We start from the raw sequence: 15,490 nt of genomic DNA on the forward strand, positions 1-15,490 counted from the left end.
CAGTCGGACGAACACCTGATTACACGAGCACGCGTTTAAGTTTTCTTATTTTTTTCGTGCGGTCATTTAATTTTATCTCGAGCTACTTACGGTGTCGGTTATTGGTAACGATAAGACAATTCAGTTCTGAGTGAATTTCTATTTAATTTTGACTTTCACTACGGATGCTTTTATTGCTTGTGGGAGTGCGATGTTGAAACACTGCGAAAAGTGCGTTATTAGTTTATGCCAACCTATGAGATTCGTGCTTCTTTCTTGGATTGAAGCAACAGATAGATCGTGCAATTTTAGAAAGCATGTATACACGAGCTAAGGATGTTTTGTCGCGGCAATGTTTTCCTTTTGTCAGCATTTTTACGTGCATGAACAGAGCAGCTAAGCATGATTTTTATAAATTAACTTGAGCGTCAAATTTATTAATTTTTTTTCTCTTCTTGATGCAATTGGTTCTGGCAGTGCGAATGTGTGAACACTAGATATTATTCAACGATTCTTTGCAACAGTGCGATGCATATTCAGCATTCTCTTATAATTATAACATTGCATGGGTTCGAATATGCGCGTACCAGCAAGCAACGTCACGTTTCGCAGTAGAGTATAATTTTATAAATTATTTTTTAACCGGTCCCGATTTCATGAACGATTCACCTTGACATCTTCGAAAAATAATTTCATGTGTTGAATAAAATTGAATTACATGCAAATACTCATTACCATATATGTTTTCAGGTAATCAGAGGCAGCGAAAAAGGTTAATAAAACAAATCAAGATGTGGCGGAATGCTCCCGTACGCTACGGGAGTTACTTCCGACCCGCAATTTTGCTCGTTATTTTGTCAACGTTTGCGTGCGGTAAGTCAGCATTGACAAGTACTTACATTTCCTTCTCTTTGATCTGTATGAAAATACTTTTGGTACAGTGCGAAGAACATTACGTTTTATACATGGCATGTGACACTCAAAACAAAAACAAAAATTTCATGATCGTACATTTCGTATTTTGAAGGAACGTTAGCTGAAGATGAAACTATGGGTCCGATTTTCGTCAAGGAACCACCGAATCGTGTTGATTTCTCGAATGGTACCGGGGCTGTGATTGAATGCCAAGCCAGAGGAAACCCGCAACCTGATATTATTTGGATTCGCTCTGACGGTACTGCTGTTGGAGATGTGCCTGGATTGCGACAAGTACGTTTTTCTCATTTTATTTTCATGCTTGCTGCACAGTCCGCGCTGCCTGTGATATTGCGGTCGGTCAATGTAAATTACTTACTTGAAGAAAGTTGAATTATGTCGTTGGAATAAAATTTAATTTAAGTTATTGAACCTTTGACTACTGTTGAAAATCGATGTTACAAGTTTTTCAAATCAATTGTTAACTTCGATTTTGACCGAATGTTTAATTATTTGCCGAGAACTTAAAATCCGACTGCTCATTATTGAACACGTTCCAATTACAGCAAAGAAAGCACCTACCTTATTGGCATATTTTTTCACAGGTATTGCCGAATGGTAATCTTGTATTTCCACCGTTCCGGGCTGAAGATTATCGCCAAGAAGTTCACGCACAAGTTTACATTTGTCTTGCTAAAAATGCCGTGGGATCCATTCACAGCCGCGATGTCAACGTAAGAGCCGGTAAGATTCGCTGTACATTTCATTATAAACAAATGCTGAAAAAATTGAAAACCGTTGATAAAGAAACAGAATCTTAAAAAGAGTCAAGGTCTTAATCCTCTATATTTTGGGTTATGTCGTATACTGCTATAAAGAGAATGATTCGCTAAACTTGATACTTTGAAAGGTTTATTTTTTCAACGAAACGGATTCAACCCTATTACAAATGTTTATAGTATTTATATGTATTTTCAAGCATATCTATGTTTCATTAGAAGTAAAAAAGAAATATTGCTTGTTACATTTAAATTTTACTCATTCAATAGAAATACTCATTGGTACTCAAGTATTACACATTGATCAAGAAGCTTCTGTTATATGAAACTTGAAGTCAATAGAAAGACTACTTAACACATCGACGCCGATAACATATCCTTCCTAATTTCGAAAATTCAGTCCAATCCATGAATCAGTGTACAGAAAAAGTCTCGTAGGCGAAACATTCTCTGAATTTTTATCTTTGAAATCACGCATTGCTGGAATATCTTCTGCAATTGACATTGAATTTTTTAAATGCAACTAAAAATTGAAAATACGAACGACTTATGGAATATGCCAGTATCAATATGTCAAATGTTGAAAAAACATAATAGATAAAACAGATCTATCCGAGGATTAAATCCTAGACTCCAAATTGATTAATAATTAATTTCCTGCAGCAATAGGTTTTAGGTAATATAAATAAATAAGTCAGTTAAGCATTCGATCTCGTGAAACTTCATATGAAAATGACTCAGCAATAATAAGTCCAACATAATATCGCATGTATAAAATTGATTTAGTGGTCGCACAATACTACGACACAGACGTAAATAAAGAGTACGCGATCCGAGGGAACAGTGCTGTCTTAAAATGCGTTGTGCCATCGTTTGTCGCCGATTTTGTCACCGTTTTATCTTGGCATACCGATCAGGGCGAGGAATTTGTGCGGAACACCGATGGCAGCGCCAATTATGGTACTAGTGAAATAAAATCAAAAGCAGGCTGGGACAGAATGCGAGAGCATGATGTATAGGAAACGGCTTTAATTGCACGCGCGCAAAGGTTTTCCTACTTCCATTGATTTTATCAGATCGTAGAAAGTCATTGTGATTCATTAGGCGAACGATTGAGTGAAATTGATGGTATAGCACGCAATCCAATAACTTCATTCAATATTGCTTTAGAATTATATTCGTTTAGCTAATAATTAAAATTGCGCGAAAAACAGTGCGAGTAGGGCACGCGATCGCCAAGCTTGAATCTTTTGTATTATAATTACTGAAGTTAAAATTGAAAAGCCTGAAAAGCTCTTGTTCTCTGCGTGGATACCAGCACAAGGTCGTGTCGTGGAGAGTTTAAAACTCCCTATTAAGAGTCAATTGACCGACAGCCGACAGAAGCAGCAACACAAGGCTTTTATAGATCACGCAAAGCGGAGATTACACGCATTTCATGAAAATTATGTATTCTCTACAGTCGTGCATCAGTACTATCAATCGGAGGTTAATAACGAGTACGTCATACGTGGAAACGCGGCAATACTCAAGTGTAGCATACCGAGCTTTGTCGCCGAGTTCGTACAGGTCGTCGGCTGGCAAGACGATCAGGGAATTGCTTTCAATATGGGCGGCGAGTCTGGTAGTTAACGTTCTGCAGATTATCGGAATGCTTTTTCTTTGCCATCGTTGTGTCGAAGCTGCAGCTTTTCCCTCGAAGTGAAAATGTTGATGGGCAATTGCTACGATATTTATTCGAAATTTCATATTTATTAAAATATTCCACACATTTGTTCTGGAAATTCTGCATTTCAAATCGAAATCAAAAGTATAAGCCGTTTTTTTTTATTTTTGGTATTTGAAAATGTTCTTCATAAAAAATTACGTTAAATTAACACCATTAAAGTAATTGAGTTTAACATAGACCTAAAAATGTGAAAAAATGTGTGTTCATGCCCGAACAAAGAAACAGAGAAGCACACGTAAAATTGGCCGTGATTTCATCTATTCATTCTTTAACCGGGAGAGAGAGAGAGAGAGAGAGAGAGATAAATTTAATGACGCTCTTAATTCATAGTATGCCGTGTCCGGCTGCGTGAGCACACAGTTTCAATTTGAGTTTCCATGCGGGTCACTTGCGCGGTAATTGTTTCTCAACATTTTCATACCTTACACAACCATACACGAAAGCAGAAGGACAGACTGCGTTATATCGTCTTATGAATGAAACTAATCAATGAAAATGAGAGAAAAAGTAGGGAGAAATGAGAATAAATTGCGGCAAAAAAAACAGTGGTGACGCAGTACTACGAGGCGGAAGTAGTGTCGGAGTATGTGATCCGCGGCAACGCCGCCATACTCAAGTGCACAATACCAAGCTTCGTGGCCGAGTTCGTCTCGGTGGACGCGTGGGAAGGCAGCGACGGGTCCAGCTACAAAATGTCCCACGACTACGGTAGCCATGCATTAAGAAAAAGAAGCGCTTGTGTATTGATATTGCTTCGCATAAAAATATTGACTGTCCCATGGTTAGAAAATCTCCCACATACCCGCAAGGCGCGAAAACAGTGCAGTTCAAAAGGAAAACGTCTTATTTTGTTGCGAATTGTCAGTCGTGACGCAGGCTTACAACCCGGAGATAATGACCGAGTACGTGATACGAGGCAACGCGGCAATTTTGAAATGCAGCATACCGAGCTACGTGGCCGAGTTCGTCAGCGTTGAAGCTTGGATCAGCCAGGATGGCGAGATTTATACTAGGAGCAGCGACTCGGGTATATTGCTACGATCGACGGCTATGTTTGTGGTTCCTTTTGCGCTGCGTGCGAATGCGCGAGTCGCGGAGAGAGAAAACACGAGAGTGAGAGTGGTGTTTAAGTGCATGCTCTGTGTTGGCGCGGGCAGTTGTGTCGCAGTCTTACGTCACGGAGGCCGAGAACGAGTACGTGATCAAGGCGAACAACGCGATCATGAAGTGCAAAATACCAAGCTTCGTCAGCGAGTTCATCTACGTTGATCAGTGGCTGGATAGCGATGGCACCATTTACACGCCCGACAGGGATTACGGTAGATCGCACTTTTACGCGCCTATCGTTTAGCCTCTACTAGTCAGATGATCTACAATTTAGCGCACGCCAGCAGCTTCACCAGCATACTCTCTCGTTGTTTTGTCCCTTCTCACCTAATTTCTATGTTTTGCTTGCTTACCTGCGTATCTGCGGAAAGCCCATTCACGGCGCGATACGTTAACGCGAACAGGAACACGCTCTACGCGCATTCTTCTATTTTCTTCTCCAAATAGTTCGGGACCAATAAGTAGTAGAATGCTGAAATAGGCTGATCTTGAGAAATTACCGACTGACGGCACTTGAGTCGTATTATTGGAAAATTATTTTCTGCTCCAATGCAGCCCACTTCAGATGCCACTGTTCTTTCCTTCTTCGCGTACACACGCAGGAGCGCAGGAACGATCGATTATACGATGCTCGATAATTCGGCTATTGTTCACGATCATAGGTCAGTTTGGTTTCTGCTCGTGGGAAAACATACGCATCGTCGAGGACAGAGCAAGCGTTTCATAGACAATTGCTGAATGCCACTGATTCGGTCGCGTGACGTGAAACCGACGCGACGAGGGAGGGATTACATAGGCTCAAAATTCTTTTTACAGCGGTATCACAGTACTTCGAAGTGCAGGTGTACGACGTGTTCGCGATCCGTGGCAACGCAGCGATATTCAAATGTCAAGTACCATCGTTCGTGGGCGACTACGTTGTCGTCGCCGAATGGATAAGCTCCAGCGATGAGAGTTTTACCTTCGACAACCAGTCATACGGTACACGATTGATTTTTGCGGCATGCTGACAAAGAACAAAATGTCTGGTTCACAGTTGTCGGGCAGCGTTACGCAGTGAACGTCATGGACGAGCACGTGTTAAGGGGTAACGCCGCAATAATCAAGTGTCACATACCGAGCTTTGTCGCCGAATTTGTTCTCGTCGACTCGTGGCTTGAAGATGATGCCACCGAGATTTATCCTGGACGAGATTACGGTACAAATTCATGTCAAACAAAAAACAATGCCCTATTTTCTATGCAGCTTCAATTTTCTTTCGTTGTCGCTCGTTTCGATCGTATACCTGTATATAGCTTGCCACGGTTTCTCTATTCTCAAATTATTTTCTAGATTTTGTGCGATCTGGAATTGAGTGTAGGACAGAATTATTCATACCGCACCTTTGCGTCGCGGCTCTTTCAAAATTGAGATTCACTCAGAAATGACAATTGAAACGTTGAATCATTGGTTTGTGCCTCAAGTCATAAGACGTTAACTGCAGCTGCTCGCGCTGTCCCAGACTACTTCACTCTCATTTCCTTTCCTGCGCTTCTTATACATGTTGTCTATATTTATACCTCCTATTACCCACTCGTTCCTTCCCTTATTCCAGTAGAATCTGCTTTTTTTATTGATAGATACATCTGACTAGTTTGCATGCGTCAATGTTATTGTCATTGCATGTTATCCTTTTTTGAATTGCCCAAAAGTAAGAACCATCTGATGAAATGTTTAAATTTTTAGCTGTTAATAATCTATGAAAATATTAAATAATACTAAGAAATTTAAGTAGATATTTGATAAAATTGAAGTATTATTTATGATGATAATTATATTATTTTTTTATTTACTGCAATAATAATTTTATGAATATTACCTCACAAGTTATTAGCTATAAGATCTTGGTCACTTTTTAGCTTATTTCGGTCAAAACTTTTGCTGCTAAGAGTAGTATGATAAAGATTGTTCTTACTTTAATTATTTAATTAAATAGTAGTTTTGAAGAGGTTCAATTTTCCAAAGTCTGTTTTAGCTAAGAAACAAGCATTTAAATACCATATAATCTTATCATCTCGAAATAAAAGAGATCTATCTATAAAAGAGTTAACTCATTTGTATGCACAATGCGTAACAAACCAGTTCATAGACCCAAAGGAATTTCTTTGTATATTCTTCGGCTTTTGACGACGAAAAGACTGCATTTCTCAATGTGAATGCTCAACACTTCAAAAAATGAAAGAAAACTGTTAGGCGTTGGAAAAAGTAAAGATTCAATTTGAAAAAAATGTTTACTTTTGAAAATTTGAACCTCTATTTCACAAAGAAATACATGTAACGCCTTTTTTTTTAAGTTTTATACACAAAAAGTAATTATTAGCTAAGATATTTTTTCTGTTTTTTTTTATAATGAAAAATAGACGGGAAATACCTCGTACTTCCATCTGGAGAACTTCACATTAAAGATGTTGGTCCCGAAGACGGTTACAAAACTTATCAGTGCCGAACAAAGCACAGATTAACTGGCGAGACAAGATTATCGGCGACTAAGGGACGATTGGTGATCACCGGTAAGTTAACCTTGCAAGTTAATAACTAATTCTTACTTTTTTCAATTTTTCTTTTCTGGCATTGATAATATTTATTTATCCCAAATTTCAATTAAAAAAATATTTTTCGATATTGATTATTTGACAATTCTCATAGACCAGAAAAGAAAATGTCATCGTACATAAACACTGAAAAATTGCAACTAAATGTAGAATGCAAATTTAAATTCAACAATTTATTAAAAATTGTTATATTTATTCATATGTCTCTTCTTCAAAGTTGATTTTCTTAAATAAACAATTATTGAACTTGAAATTAGATTTCATTAAATTAAAAAATAATTTTTAAAAAATCAATATTTTAAAACGTACAGTGGTTTTCTCATTAATCTTTAAACGGAAATTGCTTATTTTTAGTATAAATTTATCATTGCTAAAACCTTATTACTAATTAAAGTTCAAAGTGTAAAAAGATGTATCTGTATAATTTCAATAATTTAATTGTGAGTTAACACACAATTTTTTCATTTACATCAAATAATTGTATGCTTTTAAATTAAACCCTAAATTTTTATCTTCACGCCTCGGATAACTTTTTTGATGTTCATTAAATATTATACATTCAATAATGTACTAATAACATGCTATTTTCAAAAGTGTTTATGTACGATTTACTAATAAATTATTTTAATAAAATTGGATGAATGTAACTTTCAAAAATATATTTCAAATGCGATGCAATTTTGATCGAGTTAAATAATATCTATCTAGCATTCAACAATAAATAACCATAATTTGTTTGTTGATTCTTAATCGCATTTACATTAGTAAATACATTACAGCATCAAGGAGTTTCAAAAAAATTCAGTTAATTTTTTAATGATTTCATATCATCCAATTTTATTCAATGAGAAAGAAAGGGAACTATAAAATTATATGATATTAAAAATCTTCAATAAAAAAGAATTTCCGAATGCGATTAAATATATTTAATTAAGAGTATCGAAAGTATTTTTATGAGGTTTCAACTTTTATTTCGGTAAAGAAATATATATCTAAAATACAATATAAAATGGACTACGTTTCATTTTAAATTATTATCTATTCTTTTCCACCAGTATTCTTAGCGAATTGTAAAAAGTTCCTTTTCTTTTTTAATTCATGTAATGTATACATTTTTATGGTAATATTTTATTCGCTCATAAACTTGGTTCATAAAAATCTTAAAATGTTTCAAAATCTTGATGTGTGATACAAAATTAAATACTGCTGTTACTCAAAAAACATAATAATAAATAAAACTCGTCTTGTTTTACTTTTGCTTTTGTCACATATTTAAAATTAAGTTAGTCATGTTAAATAATCGAGTGTAACCAAGTTTGTTAGCGGAAAACCTGAATGCTGGGACAGGGTACCCCTGCGGGCACGTACTGTGTATTTACGCCGCTAACGAGCTACTTTTATTTCCTGTCGTATTCATAAAAAGTTCTTATTTTAATTATTTTTCACGTATGTAACTACATTTTATTAAATTTCTACAAGGTTTAATTTATGGCTTTCTCGTTTACTAATTTTGATACTACATTCATTTAATGTGTTCAAAAAGAACTGATGCGATACCTCGACTTTTAGCTGACTATTGTTCTTTAACTAATTTTCTACTCGGAGATTAAAATGTTGTAAACAAAATACACGTGAACTTGATTACTTTCATAAAATTTTTATTCATAGCGCATACTTTCTGGTAAAAATCTTTAGAACCTGTTGGAAGTGTAAGACCGAAGTTTCCAAATTTGGAAAATCTCATTGGACTGTCAACTTCATCGGGTAAAAACTTACGGCTTCTATGCCCAGCTCAGGGATTTCCAGTTCCCTTTAGTAGGTATGAAAACATTTTTAGAAACGTTAAGTACTACGTATTAGAAATCATCTGATTTGGGAAAAATTTTGTGAGAATAAAAGAGGTATCGCATTCATACGCTAGCTAAACTGCTCTAAATTTTTTTTAAGTTTATTTGGACCCTTCCAACATTTTTTGAATCGAAAAATTACCAAAATGACAAATCAGTTAACGCACAAGATTTTCCTATAAAATACAGAACCAGTAGGAAGCGTTCGACCGAAATTTCCAAGTATGGACAACATAAATGGGCTGGTGACGCATTTAAACCGAAGTTTACCACTTCTGTGCCCAGCCCAAGGCTTCTCAGTTCCATCTTATAGGTAGGCTTATTACTCACAGAGTGACTAGTTTTCACCAGCAGCGATAAATCATGCGCACACGCTTTTGCTCGAGGGATGCCTAGATTATCTTTTTTTTTTCATTAACTGGCTTACAGTACGAAACTGACTGCTCCACAACAATAAAACACGCACTCATATTTCTGAATGTGAGATTGCTATTTTATGTTTATCTGTTTTCGTAGAGCCTGTTGCTGGCGTCAGACCGAAATTTTCGACAACCGAGAACTCGCGCACTTACACTAATCGGTACAGGGAGCCGTTGACGCTCTTCTGCCCAGCACAGGCATTTCCTGTTCCAGTCTTCAGGTATCAGACTATAATCAGTTTATTAAAAAATAGTCTTTTTTTAATACTTTACGACCTGACATGACTTATGGGTATTACAAATGTGTAAAACTTTTATTGTCTTTTTGGAGTCGTGAATTTATTGAATTCAATTTGAGCTTCTATGATATCTTCATTAATTATCGCACCTAATAACAGAACCTGTCGGAAGCGCAAGACCTAAATTTCCATCAATGGCAAATTCACAAACGTTTCAAGCTATACTTAATGGTACAAAGACTCTTTTGTGCCCTGCCCAAGGGTTTCCTGTTCCACTTTACAGGTAAACTAGCTTGAAGTGATTAACAACTAAGTTGCAATTATTTTATAAATTATACAGAACCAGCTGCAAGTACACGACCACAGTTAGCCAGTGGGAGTGATCTTCAGCGTTTCAGCACCGCTATTGACAAATCCGTAACGTTGCATTGTCCTGCACAAGGATTTCCGGTTCCACTATATAGGTTAGATCTTCATTAGATTTTTCATAACAATGTATGCATACGTGGTCTTATACGAGTCATGCCCAAAGGAATCTACCCTTACTTGTAATTCAGATAGACTTTCAATTAGTGATAAACTTGATTCGTTAATTTCTCAGAGCCTGCATCAAGCACCCGACCACAATTGTCCGCTAGCACAGATTTTTTTCGATTTAGCTCTGCTGTCAATAAACATGTTACTCTTCAATGTCCTGCTCAAGGATTTCCTGTTCCACTCTATAGGTACACATTTTTCTTACTCTTTCTTTACTTTTACCTACAATCTAGTTGCTCTAAGGCGAAGTATTTTGTCCCACATCAGGTTTCCAATCTCTAATATTGTAAACTTACTAAAGGGATTATTTACATTGTATTAGAACCAGTGTCAAGCACGAGACCTAAAATGACAGCGATGGACGTAAAATCGACTAACCCTTCTGTTTTGTTGAGCCGGGCTTCGACGTTACTTTGTCCTGTACAAGGTTTTCCGGTACCTGGATTCAGGTACTTAAGTACATGAAGTATTTTATAAGCGAAAGTGTTCTCAGGTCTACCTTGCAACAGGGTTCATTAGTTTGTAATATACTTTATTTTTATATCGAAAAATTTTATTTCATTGTTTAAATAGAACCAATATCCAGTGTGAAACCAAAATTATCGAGTACTGATATCAAAGTTGTAATGCCGACTCATAGTACTAGCGAAGTATCTTTACTGTGTCCAGCACAGGGTTCCCCTGCTCCTATTACTCGGTTGGTCTTTTTCAAGATAATTTATATGTTTTTTTTTTTCATTTTCGATTATTATGCAGAGCCGTCTTCAAACACAAAACCAAAACTAGCTACAAATAGAAAAGTTGAATTTGTGGACACATCGCAAGGTATAAATGCAAACCTAATGTGTCCTCTCCAAGGTCATCCTGCACCTATAGCTAGGTGATTTTTCACCTTGAATTTATTGAAATTTATTTATTTTCTTAGGATTAATATTCCAATGTCAAGATATACCCTGTCCCGGTACTGCAATCAATATCGCGATTACATGATCATTTGATTTTTGTTAAATATTTTAATGCAGAACCTGTTGCTACAAAAGCCCCTAAATTTTCAAATGAAGCTAAAAAATCATGGTATGACAAAAATTCCGGCCATGACATCACATTATTCTGCCCAGCCCAAGGATTTCCTGTTCCTTCATATAGGTACACGTTATCTGTTACAGATGATTCGATAATTTATATTCCTTGCTTATTTGTAACTAGAACCTGTTTCAATAAAACCGCCAAAATTTTCGAATGACGCTGTTATGGCATGGTATGTTAAAACCACTGGTTACGATATAACCCTTTTTTGTCCAGCGCAAGGATTTCCTGTCCCTAGCTACAAGTATTTCGTAAAATTATGATCTTTAAATAAATGTACATTGATTGATATTTAGAATCCGTGACGACTAAAGTTCTGAATTCTGAAATGATGTCAAATTAGATTAGTATGACAAACAATCCAAATGTGACATTACGCTTTTTTTCTGCACTGGGTTTCCCTGTTCCATCGTTCAGGTAAAACAATCAGCAGAAATGTTCAAGCATTTTTATTTATTCTTCGTTGCAATTTAGAGCCTGTAGGGAGTAAAGCTCCAGCGTTGATGGGCGAGTTGAGAGGTGGTTGGATGGCTAAAAAATCAGATACAAATATTGCCCTTCTGTGCTCAGCCCAGGGTCATCCTGTTCCTATATTTAGGTAATAGTTACGTTTCCTAAATTAAACTATTATGAATGCTTTGACAGAGCCAGTGCAAAGTCGAGGCCCATCTTTGTTTGGCGAGGCAGGAAGTCTAATGAAAAGGCAAAAGAATGATAATATAGTAGTTCTCTGCCCAGGTCAGGCTCATCCCGTTCCCACATTCAGGTAACAAAAGAAGGATCATAGGTATCTTCACACATATAATTAACAATTGTAATACATTAATTGGAATTGTTAATTAAATTCTTGATTATCTTTCGCATAATATTTTCGGAAAGATTACAGTAATTTATTGGTGTTTTCGATTAGAACCGGTTCAAAGTCGAGCCCCATCTTTATTTGGCGAGAAAGGTAGCTTGATGGAAAGACGAACAAACGATAATGTTGTTGTTCTGTGCCCTGGACAGGGTCACCCTGTTCCCACATTCAGGTAACTTTTGTGTAACTTGTAACAAAGATTGCGTAAAACGCAAAAAATATGGGGTTACTAGCGTATATTCACCCGATTAAACAACTAATTATTCTGATAAAATCAACGAGAATTTCTAGTTGTATTTTATGAAAGGTTCTCCTCTATTTTACCTTGCTTAGCTTTTCTTTCATTTATTTCTTTTTCATTAAGAACCTGTCGGCAGTAAATCTCCGTCAGTTTTGGGAGATACTAAACGCTGGTTACGCGTGAAAAACTTACAAACGTTTGAGATACCATGCCAAGCACAGGGACATCCAGTTCCAGCTTTCAGGTAGTTTATAAGCATCGATTATTTAATAAATTAAATTTTGTAGAACCCATCGGCGTGAAGGCACCAAATTTTCCGTCCGATGATCATAGTCGTTCTTTCATGCGTTCAACTGAAGACCCAGTTGTTTTACAATGTCCTGCACAGGGGTTTCCTATTCCTATGTTCAGGTAATAGATGTTCCACAATTGAAAAGGAACTTCCAATCAAAATTACTATCGAGAAAGCCAATTTTCACTCAAACCTTTTACAAATTCATTACCCTGCTTCAACATCCATTATTTATAAAAATAAATCATCAGTTATTTACAAAAATAAATTTTTTAGAACCGATAGGAGTGAAGGCACCAAACTTTGCGTCCGATGATCGTAGTTCATCTTTCTTGCGTTTAACTAAAGATCCAGTTGTATTGCAATGTCCTGCTCAAGGTTTTCCAGTTCCCATGTTCAGGTAATAGGAGTTTTGAAAATTGAAGCCTTTAATAAAGAATCAAAATTAGTACCGAGAAAGCCGATTGATACTGTCAATTTTTCAAAATTTGTTACCCTGTTTCATCATCAGTCAAACATTCGATGAATTGGGTGTAATATAGAAAACAAATTTTTAATTAGAACCGGTAAATGGTGCAAAACCACGAGTGGCATCGACACAAAAATATGCTGTTCTTACAAGTTCAGCTTCATCGCAAGTAACAATGCTTTGTCAAGCTCAAGGACATCCGGTTCCAAATTTCAGGTAGCTTATAATTGAAAAAATAGTACAAACAATACATTCTTGCCAAAATTCAGAACCAGTAAGTGGCGCAGCTCCAAAAATTCCTCCTACTGCTAAAATAACAGTTTTATCGGTAGCATCAAGGTCGACGATATCATTACTGTGCCAAGCTCAGGCTAACCCGATCCCAATTTTCAGGTATGCTAGTAGCAATAAGACTCTTTTTCACAGTACAATGTGATTTTTAGAGCCACTCGGCAGTAGTCCTCCTCGTCTACCGCCAAGATCAAAATTTGACGGCACATCGAAGGTTATTGACGAGCTAGTTACACTAATGTGCGAAGCTCAATCTAATCCAGCTCCTTTATATAGGTTTGCACTTATTAAGAAATATATGCAAAAATACTCGTTCCCAGCATTCTGAAAACCTTATCGCGCGATCGAATAACGAATTTTATTATAAAAATTATATATAGAACCTGTTGGTGGTAGTCCTCCTCGTTTACCACCCAGATCTAAATCTGATATAGTGACTAAATCTATCGGATCAATGATAACACTAATGTGTGAAACACAGTCTAGTCCACCTCCATTATTCAGGTGAGAAATAGCGTGTTGCTTATTGAATACCGGTCTCAGCATTCACATATATGTTTGTCATAGTAGCTGCTTATATTTCCTGTTGATCGCAACATTTATCGCCGAAATTTTTTAGAGCCGATTGGAGGTAGTCCTCCGCGTCTACCTAAACTAAAACAATCTGAGGTGATGAAGTCGATGGGAAAAAAGGTTACGTTGCTGTGTGAAGCACAGTCCAATCCTCCTCCGTTTTTCAAGTGAGTGTAGATTCACTATAAATGTTTCATCAGGGGTTGTCTAGTTCCAGCATTCATTTGAGAAAATTAAAAATTATAGCTTCATTTAAATAAATTTTTCCAATCCGTAGAACCTATTGGAGGAAGTCCTCCTCGGTTACCCAACACCAAATTAGACATAGTAACTAAGCCAGTAGGGCAACAGGTTACTTTAAGATGCGAAGCGCAATCTAGTCCTCCTCCTGTCTACAGGTGAGTGAGAAAAATGCACGGATTATTTTTTAGATAAAGTCCCTTATCTCAGCATCAGGTTTTTTATTTAACGAATCAAAACGAACCATTAAATCTGAATTTGATTCTTAGAACCGATCGGTGGTAGTCCTCCTCGTCTACCTCCAAGATCGAAACTAGGCGAAGTAACCAAATCACTTGGAAAAATGATCACTCTATTGTGTGACGCGCAGTCAAGTCCACCCCCACTCTATAGGTGAGGAAAATACATTTGACCTTATACACCGCGAATACTCAGTCCCAGAAAAAATAGAAATGAGTACACGAGAAAGCCTAATTGTTCTTGCGATTTCAAATAAATAGAAACAAAAATCTTTGAGCCCCGAACGGATATGCCACCAAATGTGAAAGACAAGGATATCAATGATATGCGATGATCAACAGAGTTACGCAAAATCGTAGGACTACTCTGTTCCACGCAAAGTATTCCGTCGTCAAATTTGTGATAACAATTGAAATGCATTGTCAATAGAACCAAATAGCAACGTAGCACCAAGATTAGCCGGTGAACGTTACGAGGGAGGACGGTTGGTCAACGTGGTTACAGGCCAAGTGGTTGGTCTGATTTGCGCGGTTCAGGGCTCACCCGCGCCCATTCAGAGGTAGTTTGTTTGCAGTGGGACTGACTGTTAACGTTGCACTTCATTTTTATATAGAAATCTTTCTTTCTTACCTCTAAGATTTATTAATTTGGTTGTTGATCTTAAGGTTGTGCTATGATGTTCCATAATTAGTACTTCCTGTTGGAATTATTTTGTCGATTAAACGATTAATGATCGACATTCCGAGAAAATGGTGCCTTGATAATTGTATGATAATATCTATTTGGGTGTAACTTTTTAAGTGTAATTACACTATTTATAAAGATATATAATAATCGACAGTACTAATCTTCACATGAATTATTTGAAAATTTTGAACGAATCTTTATTCATTTCTATATATTCATCTGTTGTCGATCCTCATGTACGTCATTCGTTAATATTTAGGAAGTTAAGTGTTACTCGTCTTAATTACCATCTGTCTTCTGTGAGGTGTTATCACAGACTAAGGTGAAACTGGTTTTGAGTTTGTTTACTCATGTTTATCATGTTTATACT

At 36.6% G+C, this 15,490-nt stretch overlaps 1 protein-coding gene across 17 annotated transcripts in view; it reads left to right on the plus strand.

Moving 5' to 3' along the window:
• LOC131671771 (cell adhesion molecule Dscam2) overlaps positions 1–15,490 on the plus strand; it is a 53,896-nt gene that overhangs the window by 1,422 nt on the left and 36,984 nt on the right. For 13 of the 17 annotated variants that reach the window (XM_058948472.1, XM_058948473.1, XM_058948462.1 and 10 more), the window contains exons 2-8: positions 730–852; positions 1,007–1,188; positions 1,500–1,638; positions 2,460–2,633; positions 5,326–5,490; positions 6,909–7,058; positions 14,863–14,992. In XM_058948472.1, coding sequence (XP_058804455.1) covers positions 771–852; positions 1,007–1,188; positions 1,500–1,638; positions 2,460–2,633; positions 5,326–5,490; positions 6,909–7,058; positions 14,863–14,992 — 1,022 coding nt within the window. In that variant the 5' untranslated portion in view covers positions 730–770. Of the gene's footprint in view, positions 1–729; positions 853–1,006; positions 1,189–1,499; positions 1,639–2,459; positions 2,634–4,559; positions 4,722–5,325; positions 5,491–6,908; positions 7,059–9,463; positions 9,588–12,896; positions 13,021–14,862; positions 14,993–15,490 lie in introns of all 17 variants that reach the window. The other 4 variants (XM_058948477.1, XM_058948479.1, XM_058948471.1 and 1 more) reach the window with 3 other exon arrangements.

This window comes from Phymastichus coffea, unplaced genomic scaffold (assembly GCF_024137745.1).
Source record: "Phymastichus coffea isolate CEN01 unplaced genomic scaffold, Cenicafe_Pcof_1.1 PCOF00135, whole genome shotgun sequence".
Classification (NCBI taxonomy): Eukaryota; Metazoa; Arthropoda; class Insecta; order Hymenoptera; family Eulophidae; genus Phymastichus; species Phymastichus coffea.